The sequence below is a fragment of the Elephas maximus genome, chromosome 15 (genome assembly GCF_024166365.1).
Source record: "Elephas maximus indicus isolate mEleMax1 chromosome 15, mEleMax1 primary haplotype, whole genome shotgun sequence".
In the NCBI taxonomy this organism is placed as follows: Eukaryota; Metazoa; Chordata; class Mammalia; order Proboscidea; family Elephantidae; genus Elephas; species Elephas maximus.
This window is the reverse complement of record NC_064833.1, coordinates 1,386,197-1,395,525: the sequence shown is the minus strand read 5'-3', so window position 1 is coordinate 1,395,525 and position 9,329 is coordinate 1,386,197. Positions and strand designations below refer to the sequence as shown.

General features: G+C 55.4%; 1 protein-coding gene across 5 annotated transcripts; it reads left to right on the top strand.

Annotated features, from left to right (window-relative positions):
• The first annotated feature begins 2,942 nt into the window (after window positions 1–2,942).
• On the top strand, window positions 2,943–8,025 carry GSDMD (gasdermin D). Of its 5 annotated transcripts, none has more exons than XM_049854160.1 (11): window positions 2,943–3,032; window positions 4,071–4,327; window positions 4,509–4,701; window positions 5,516–5,684; window positions 5,949–6,051; window positions 6,295–6,348; window positions 6,590–6,685; window positions 6,793–6,968; window positions 7,049–7,190; window positions 7,291–7,364; window positions 7,523–8,025. In XM_049854160.1, the coding sequence occupies exons 2-11, from the start codon at window positions 4,111–4,113 to the stop codon at window positions 7,763–7,765; spliced, it is 1,467 nt and encodes a 488-aa protein (XP_049710117.1). In that variant the 5' UTR covers window positions 2,943–3,032; window positions 4,071–4,110; the 3' UTR covers window positions 7,766–8,025. The 5 variants fall into 5 exon arrangements, with proteins under 5 accessions (XP_049710117.1, XP_049710121.1, XP_049710118.1 ...); XM_049854161.1 differs by having other exon boundaries at window positions 2,948–3,032; window positions 4,108–4,327; XM_049854163.1 differs by lacking the exon at window positions 2,943–3,032 and adding an exon at window positions 3,040–3,123 and having other exon boundaries at window positions 4,108–4,327.
• The last annotated feature ends 1,304 nt before the right edge of the window (window positions 8,026–9,329 follow it).

Here is a 9,329-nt window from a genome sequence, read left to right as displayed (position 1 = left end):
CCTGGCTGAAAGCAGAGAATACCAAAAGGATGTTTGCCTGTGTTTTATTGACTATGCAAAGGCATTCGACTGTGTGGATCATAACAAACTATGGATAACATTGGGAAGAATGGGAATTCCAGAACACTTAATCGTGCTCATGAGGAAACTTTACATAGATCAAGAGGCAGTTGTTTGGACAGAACAAGGGGATACTGATTGGTTTAAAGTCAGGAAAGGTGTGCCATCAGGTTTGTGTTCTTTCACCATACCTATTTAATCTGTATGCTGAACAAATAATCCGAGAACCTGGACTATATGAAGAAGAACGGGGCATCAAGATTTGAGAAAGACTCATTAACAACCTGCATTATGCAGATGACACAATCTTGTTTGCTGAAAGTGAAGAGGACTTGAAGCACTTACTAATGAAGCTCAAAGACCACAGCCTTCAGTATGGATTACGCCTCAACATAAAGAAAACAAAAATCCTCACAACTGGACCAGTGAGTAACATCATGATAAATGGAGAAAAGATTGAAGTTGTCAAGGATTTCATTGTACTTGGATCCACAACCAACAGCCATGGAAGCAGCAGTCAAGAAATCAAAAGACGCATTGCATTGGGTAAATCTGCTGCAGAGGACCTCTTTAAAGTGTTCGAGAGCAAAGATGTCACCTTGAAGACTAAGGTGCGCCTGAGCTAAGCCGTGGTATTTCCAATCGCATCATATGCACGTGAAAGCTGGACAATGAATAAGACTGAAGAATTGACGCCTTTGAATTGTGGTGTTGGCGAAGAATATTGAATATACCATGGACTGCCAAAAGAATGAACAAATCTGTCTTAGAAGTACAGCCAGAATGCTCCTTAGAGGCAAGGATGGCGAGACTGCGTCTTACATACTTTGGACATGTTGTCAGGAGGGATCAGTCCCTGGAGAAGGACATCATGCTTGGCAGAGTACAGGGTCAGCGGAAAAGAGGAAGACCCTCAACGAGGTGGATTGACACAGTGGCTGCAACAATGAGCTCAAGCATAACAACGATTGTAAGGATGGCTCAGGACCAGGCAGTGTTTCGTTCTGTTGTGCATAGGGTCACTATGAGCCGGAACCGACTCGACGGCGCCTAACAACAACAACAATATTTCAGTGTACAGATAGACCATGTTTTGTATATGCACTCTTTGTCAATGGACACTTGGGTGGCTTCCATTTGGGGGCTGTTTGTGAATAATGCTACTATGGACATCCATTGTGAAGGTTCTTTGTGGACATCCGGTTTCATTTCTCTTGGGTGTATACCTAGGAGTAGAATTCCTCGGTAGGATGGTGTCTTAGTTGTCCAGTGTTGCTATAGCAGAAATACCACAAGTGGGTGACTTTAACAAACACAAATTTATTTTCTCACAGTTTAGGAAGCTAGGCTTCCTAATTCAGGGTGCCAGCTCTAGGGCAAGGCTTCTCTCTTGGCTCTGGTGAAAGGTCCCTCTGAGTTTCTGCTCTGGGCTATCTTTATGTGGCTTAGCGTCTCTCTTCCCACGGCTCTGTTACTCACTTGCTTGTTTAATCTCTTTTATATCTCGAAAGAGATTGACTCAAGACACACCCTACACTAATCCTGTCCCAGTAACATAGCAAAGACAACTCAACCCATTCCCAAAAAGGGTTATAACCGCAGGCATAGAAGTTAGGATTTACAACATTTATTTCTAGGGGACACAATTGAGTCCCTAACTGATGGTGACTGTGTCTAACTGTTTGAGGCAGCACCAGACTGTGGTCCACAAAGGCTGCAACAGTGTACACTTCAACCAGCACAGCACAAGCGTTACAGTTTCTCAACACCCTCACAAACCCTTGTGTTTTCCTGTATTTTTTGCAAAGTCATCCTCATGGTGTAATTTGTTTCTGGTTGTGGTTTTGATTGCATTTCCCTAATGACTAACGGGAGCCCTGGTGGCACACTGGTTAAAAGCTATGGCTCCTAACTAAAAGGTTATAAGTTTGAATCCACCAGCTGCTCCTTGGAAACCCTACGGGGCAGTTCTACTCCATCCTATAGGTTTGATAACATGGCAAGGGGTTTGGTTTTTGTGACTCTAAAACCTTGCAACATGTTTTCTCCTATTCAAAATGAGTCATTGAAAGCTTGACATAACTAATGCCATAATGATACTCTAAGTAATCGCTAAGCTTTTTTTTTTTTTTTAATTGCACCAGGTGCTCTGGTCTCTTCCCAAAGGGGTACGAGGCCCTCTCAGCTCCCATGGGCTGGGTCTCTCTCCTCTTCTTTGTTCTTTTGAGAAATGGCCTTCAGCCTGCAAGACGGCAGCTAGGAAGGCTGCCTGGCGCTTTTGGTTTGCAACTTTCTCTCTCACACTTTGTCTCAGAGTGGATTTGGCAAGTCAGCTCCACTAGCGGAGAAATTCTTATGTAAGTTTTTTTCAGCCTGTTAGAAAGATACAGATTAGAGTCCAGATGTCTGACTTGCATGTCTTGACTTTAACAAAGAGTTTCTTACAGTTGTATTGTGATGTATAGGACCATCTGTGGGCTGTGTGCTTAAAAACATTAGGCAATCCTTGCCAAAATGATATATAAGCTCTGCTGTAAACACTGCTTTTGGGGAACTCTGTAAAGGACAGCCTGGGTTGCTGTTGGGGCCTTTCCATTGGTGTCACCTCCTAATAAAACTTTCTTTTTCTGGGGAGTACGTTTCATTAGCTCCGCTGCTCCGGGGCACTGACCCCAATCCGGTAACAGTGTTTTTGTTTTTTAGACTTTCTAAGCACTGGCACCGAGTCTTTTCTAAGAAGGAGACGACCTGCGGCTTGAGGGGGGCCAGGCAGAGGCGCGGGACCAAGCAGACGCTTCCCGGCTCCCAGCCCCGCTCCGGCCCCTGACTGGGCCGGGCAGCCCCGTGGCGTTTCCGGGAAGGCCAGCAGCTTCGTCAGGCCCCCGGTTTCACTTTTGAACTCGGGCATTTCCAGGCGTCAGGTCGGCCTCGCTTCGCTCCGTGCTCCCGAACCCCTCGGGCCCCGGGTCCCGGTGAGCCTGCCCCAGACGCGCCCTCGCCCACCCGCTCCCCGCGACGCCCCAGCCGCCGGCGCTCAGTGCTTCCCGCGCGGTTCGCCTCGGGGTAGGGCGGCCCGCTGGCGGGGTGGGGGTGGGGTGGGGTGGGGTGGGGTGGGGGTGGGCGGTGGGGGTGGGCAGCGGCGCTGGCCAAGCATGCACAAGCCTCCTGACTTTGCCAACTCTTGGGCTCTGGGCAGGCTGCGCCCCACGGGACTGGCTAGGCTGGGCTGGACTCAGAGCCTGCCATCCTGACCCCTCTGCCCCAGGCCGTTTGGGTCTCACCCTCCAGTTGCCAAGGCCACATGGAGGCGCTGGCTCCCTAAGGGAGTGGTGGGTTCCAAGCAGTGTGGTTAGGCCTCCTCGGTTCTGGATCAGGCCCACACGGACCACTGACCGACCCTTCCTGGGAATTAGCACCATGGGCAGGTGGCTAGTGGGCTCGGGCACAGAGAACGCCCTGAGGACAGGTGGACCAGCACCATCTGGCTGTGCAGGCATCAGGTGCCTGTGTCCTTCCCAGCCTCCCGGCTTCTCAGCCAGGGAGGTGGTTGCGTGGCTGCTTGGTCCTGCCCCTCCCCAGTGTCCCTGTCTTCCTGATGACCCTGGCTCCTGATGGCCCCACGCTGCTCCTCCCTGATGGCCTCTTTCCTCCAGGACGGGCTGCCAAAGTGATGTTGACAGGGAGGAGGCCTGAGTGGGTGGCTGAGGCTGGGTCCCCAGGCCTCTTGGTGTCCTGCAGGCACTTGTCATGGAACACATGGAGCGAGTGGCAGTGGCCAGGCAGGGTCCTGCTGAGAGCTGTGAGCACCGTCTGTCAGGGTGCTCACAGTCCCGTGGGGCAGTGGTCAAGGGCGGCTGGGTGGGCACACCGTCTGTGTCAGGCAGCAGTCAGTCAGGAGCTTCTGCCAGTCAGTGCAACCCAGGACTACTAGGTGGGCTGCTTTAGAGGGAAAGAGCTCCCCATCACAAGAAGCATCCAAGCTCCAGCCAGCCTCTTCCCTGCTCTTGCAGCCTGAGGGCACGGTGCCTAACCCTCCGCCCTCCTCAGGGGATGCCGTCGTCCTTCAGCGGTGTGGTCCGCAGCGTGGTCCGGGAGCTGGATCGCACTGGGGAGCTCATTCCCGTGGACAGCCTGCGGAGTTCCACCAGCTTCCAGCCCTACTGCCTGGTGAGCAGGAAGCCCTCAACCTCCTGGTTCTGGAGATCCCGCTACACGTCTGTCAATCTGTCCATCCGAGACATCCTAGAGCCCAATGCCCCGGAACCAGGTACCGGACCTGGCGCTGAGACAGCCCATCTGGGCGGGTGGGAGGGGGGACAAGCGGGGACCAGACTGCCAGCAGCACCAGCCTTGGATCTCTCCTGAGGCCACAGGGCCTGTGTCCAGTGCTGTGCTCTCTCCCTGGGATCAGGCCAGCGTCAGAAGCCTAAGCTCTGCTCTCGTCCCAGGTGTGCAGTGCAGAGGCCCCTTCCACTTCCACGACACCATGGATGGGCGGGTGCAGGGCAGCGTGGAGCTGGCAGCTCCTGGACAGGGCAGGATCAAAGGCGGAGCAACTGTGTCTGGCAGCTCCAGCGCCTCGATGGACGTGTTCACACTGCGCGTGGATCCCAGCACTTGGGAAACCCTGCACAAGGAAAGGTGGGCCCTGGTGGGATGGGGCTCCATGCAGGCGGGACACTGTGCACCAGGAAAGCTGGACCCTGGTTGGGGGGTGGCTCCATGCAGGTGGGACATTGTGCACCAGGAAAGCTGGGTCCTGGTGGGGGCAGGCACTACTGACCCAGAGCAGTCCCTCCAGGCCTTGATTCCTGGGTCTGAATTTGAAACGGCACAGGCCCTAGGCAGTGGGAGCACTGGCTCAACACAGTGTGAGGGAGGGTGGCTGTAGAGGCCTGTGCAGGAGGACCCAGAGGCAAGGGTGTTGGGGGCAGAGCCTGAGCAGGGAGTGAGGCTACAAAGGTGATTTGGGGCCTCAGCTGCCAGAACTTCATCCTAAGGGCCCAAGGGGCCAGATGGGGAAAGGCAGGAGCCGGCGGGGACCAGGAAGAGCCAGGTAGGGGGAGGACAGGAGCCAGGCTAGGGTCCAGGGGGTCTGGCGTCTGAGGACACTGGAGTGGACCAGGGGCTGGGAGGGGAGACTTGCCATATGAACCCTGGGAGAAGCAGAGACAGGATGGGGAGCAGCTGGTGGGGGGGGCACCTTCCCCAGCGTCATCCCTCCTCTCTGCACCCACTATGCCCACAAACAGTCGGGAGAACCCAGAGTGGAATGGTGACTGCCCAGTGCCTGGGTGTCCCCAGAGCACCATGGCCCCATCACCCCACTTGGCAGGCAGGAAAACAGGCCCGAACCGCAGCCAGCCCAGCCTGGGGCAGAAGCCGTGTTGTCGGGGCCCGGTAGACCCGGTGCCTAAGCAGAACCTAAGCAGACCCCCTGCCTTGCCCGCTCCAGACGCCTGCGGCAGCCGGAGCACAAAATCCTGCAACAGCTGCGGAACCGCGGGGACAATGTGTATGTGGTGACGGAGGCTCTGCAGACACAGAAAGAGGTGGAGGTGACGCGCACCCACAAGCAGGAGGGCTCAGGCCAGTTTGCACTGCCAGGAGTCACGTGCCTGCAGGTGTGAGACTGGCCCAAGGGCAAGCAGAGGGCAGGCACCAGAAGTGGTGGGGGGGCGCCCCAGGGAACTGTGCACAGCCCTGAGAAGGCCAAGGAGCCTGAGCTGCCACAGCCAATGACGGTCAACACTAGTGGCATCCAGCCTGCCCCCCAGCGTCTACAGCCCAGGGCCCAGAGTCCAGCCCCGAGCCACCTCCCCACCTCCCCAGGGCGAGGGCCAGGGCCACCTGAGCCCCAGCCCCGAGCCACCTCCCCACCTCCCCAGGGCGAGGGCCAGGGCCACCTGAGCCGGAAGAAGACGGTCACCATTCCTTCTGGCAGCATTCTTGCCTTCCAGGTGGCGAAGCTCGTTATTGGCCCTGACTGGGGTGAGCAGGGACTGGGGTGTCCTCTGGGGCCTAGGCTGAGGGACAAGGCAGGGAGGCCTGGAAAGGGCCCCTGGAGGGCTGGGGACAGACCTCTCAGCTCCCTGGTCTGGGTGGCTGAGGTCAGAGCTCTGGCATGTGGGAGATTGGGCAGGACCTCAACTGAGCTGGGGCACCCTAATGGGTGAGGGGAGGCCGGAGCCTGGAACGACTGGCCTCCTGTCACTGCTCCTGTCTGGCCATCAGACATCCTCCTCCTTCCGGACAAGAAGCAGAGAACCTTCCAGAAGCCCCCAGCAGGTGAGGCCATGACCTGCCCCCAGCCCGCTGTCCATGGGAGAAGTATGCTCCGTGGGCCGTTGAGGCCTCTTCATGTGCTGAGGGCATGGGGCAGACTGATAACCAGGTGGGTGGGCACAACACACACACACAAGGGTGGACAGAGGGACCCCGGGCCAGCCAGTGTTGAGGCGGGGCGATGGGGTGGTGAATGCCCTATACTGACCAGCCCTGTCTTCCTCCCCTCCTCCATGTGCCCCAGCCCACAAGCCCACCAGCCGTAGAGCTGACTGCCTATGTTCCTTGGGCCTCCCTCTGCTGATGGATTCCATCCAGCAGCCAATCAGATTCCTGTCTGGTCAGTGCCCTGACTCCCTTCTGTCCCCAGGCTTAGGCCACCCTTCCTGACCTAGCTTCTCCAGAGCCCTGAGAGCAACTGGGCAATGCCAGCCTCTGTCCCTGCAGACGGGCCAACAGAGGAGCGGGCAGCGGTCACCAAGGACTTTGCGGGCCTGAGGGCAGAGGTGGAGCCCCAGGCACAGGAGCTGGAGAACCTGAGCAAAGAGCTGCGGCAGGAGATGCTGGGGGCCCTGGGGAGGCTGCTCCTGGACACACCGGCATTACAGGACCTGGAGGAGGCGGTGAGAGGCAGGTGTAAGCAGGGGGGCAGCGAGGCCTGGGCCAGCCAGCCAGCTCACTGCCCACCCATCCTGTGTCCCAGCTGGAGCAGGGCCTGTGCTGCGGGCGGGTGGAGCCGCGGGACGGGCCAGTAGGCACTGTCCTTGAATGCCTGGTGCTGCCCTCCCAAGAACTGGTGAAGGACTTGGCCATCCCTGTCTTCTACCTGCTGGGAGCTCTGACTGGTGAGGGCCCCAGGGGTGTGCAGAGTATGGGCAGGGGGAGGCATATGGTGCCCTGGCTGGGGTCTTCCAGAACCCCCTTACCTGAGAGGTCTCTCCCCAGCTCTGAGTGAGACCCAGCACCTGCTGGTGGCCCAGGCGCTGGAGACGAGGGCCCTGCCGAGGCAGCTTGAGCTGGTGAGAGGGCACAGGTTGTGGGGGGTTGCGCTGAGCTGGGCAAGGCATAGCCCCTGGGAGAGCCTGGAAGGGGTGTGGGTGGATGCTGTGTGTCTGGGGACTCAGGACTAAGGGGTCCCTGGGGCCCCCACCTGACAGCCGCCACTCTGTCCGGGCAGGTGGGGAGCGTCTTGAAGCAGAGCTCCCCGTGGCAGGAGCCCAGGGCTGTGTCCCTGCCACCAGGGCTCCTGGGGAGCAGCTGGGGCGAGGATGCCCCTGCCTGGGTCCTGCTGGAGGAGTGTGGCCTGGAGCTGCAGGTGGGCCCCCCCCGGGCGTGCTGGGATCCCGAGGCCCAAGGCCACACTTGTGCACTCTACGCCGCCCTGGCGCTGCTGCTACGGCTGGGCCAGGAGCCTTGCTAGCCCATGAGGACAATGCTCCAGGCCTGGCCCCCAACCTGGCCAAGCGGATGAATGTCTGGTGCACAAAGGAGCGGGCATCGAGTTAGGTTTTGTTTTTTTCTTTTTAGTTTTTATTATGGTGATCTATACCTAACATTTGCCATTTCAACTATTTTAACCTGTTTGTAAGTTTTCTCATCCCCTTTAACAGAAACGCCGTAACTGTCAAGCAGTCACCCCTCCTTTCCCCTGGTAACCACTAATAAACTTTGGTCTCTGTCCTTTTGCCTATTCTGAATGGTTCATAGAGTGGGGTCACACAGCATATGTCCTTCTGTGTCTTGTTTCAGTCGGTGGTGCCGTGGTTAAGCACTCAGCTGCTGACCGAAAGGTTGGTGGTTTGAACCCAACAGTGGCTCCGCAGGAGAAGGACCTGACAATCCGCTCCCATAAAGATTTCAGCCTAGACAGGAGGGGATAGAAAAGCTGGTGATAGGGACCGAAGGTGGAGAAGGGAGCGCTGAATGTTGTGGGTTGGTAACCGAGGTCATAAGACAATATGTGTACTGTTTAATGAGAAGCCAGATTGTTTTGTAAACCTTCATCTAAAATACATTAATAAACAAGAAAAAAAATTCAGCCTTGAAAACCCTATGAGGTAGTTCTACTCCATCACGTGGGGTCACTGAGTCAGAATCACCTCGACATAATGTTTTCAGGGTTCATCCATGTCGTATCATGTACCTGAACTTCGTTTCTCCTTATAGCTTGATAACCGAGTTTGTTTTTCCCACTCTTTTGAGTGATAAAATACACGTAACGTTACTGCTGTAACCGTTTGAAGTGTGCAGTTTGGTAGCACTGGGTGTAGTCACCTTGTCCTGCAACATCGCTGCTTTCTGTTTCCAGAACATCTCCATCACCCTGAAAGGAAGCGCAGTCTGTTTGCTCTTCACTCCCTGCTCCCCCCAGCCTTTGGTAACCACGCATCTGCTTTCTGTCCCTGTGCGTTGGCCTTGTCTAGATATTCCATGTAAGCGGAGATCATACAATATTTGTCTTTTGTGTCTGGCTCCTTTCAGTCAACATAATGTTTCCAAGGTTCATCTACATTGCAGCATGTATCAGAACTCCATTCCTTTTCATGGCTGCGTAATATTGCATTGGATAGATATACCACCTTGTATTTATCCATCATCTGTTGGTGGACACTTGGGTTGTTTCCCCCTTTTGACTATCATGAGTAATGCTGCAATGAACGCTGGTATACATGTTTCTGCTTGTGTTCCTGCTTTCGGTTCTTCGGGGTATATACCCAGGGTCATATGATAATTCTATACTTCACTTTTTGAGGAACCGCCAAATTGTTCCACAGCAGCTGCACCACGTTACAATCCCACCAGCAGTGTGTGAGGGTTCCAGTTTCTCTGCATCCTCGCCAACACTTGTTGCGTTTTATTCTAGCCATCCTGTTTGGGGAGGGGGTGAATTCATATCTTGTGGTTTTAATTTGCATCTCCTTAGTGGCTAATAACGTTGAGCAGTTTTCATGTGGTTAATGGCCATTTGTATATCAGATCACTAT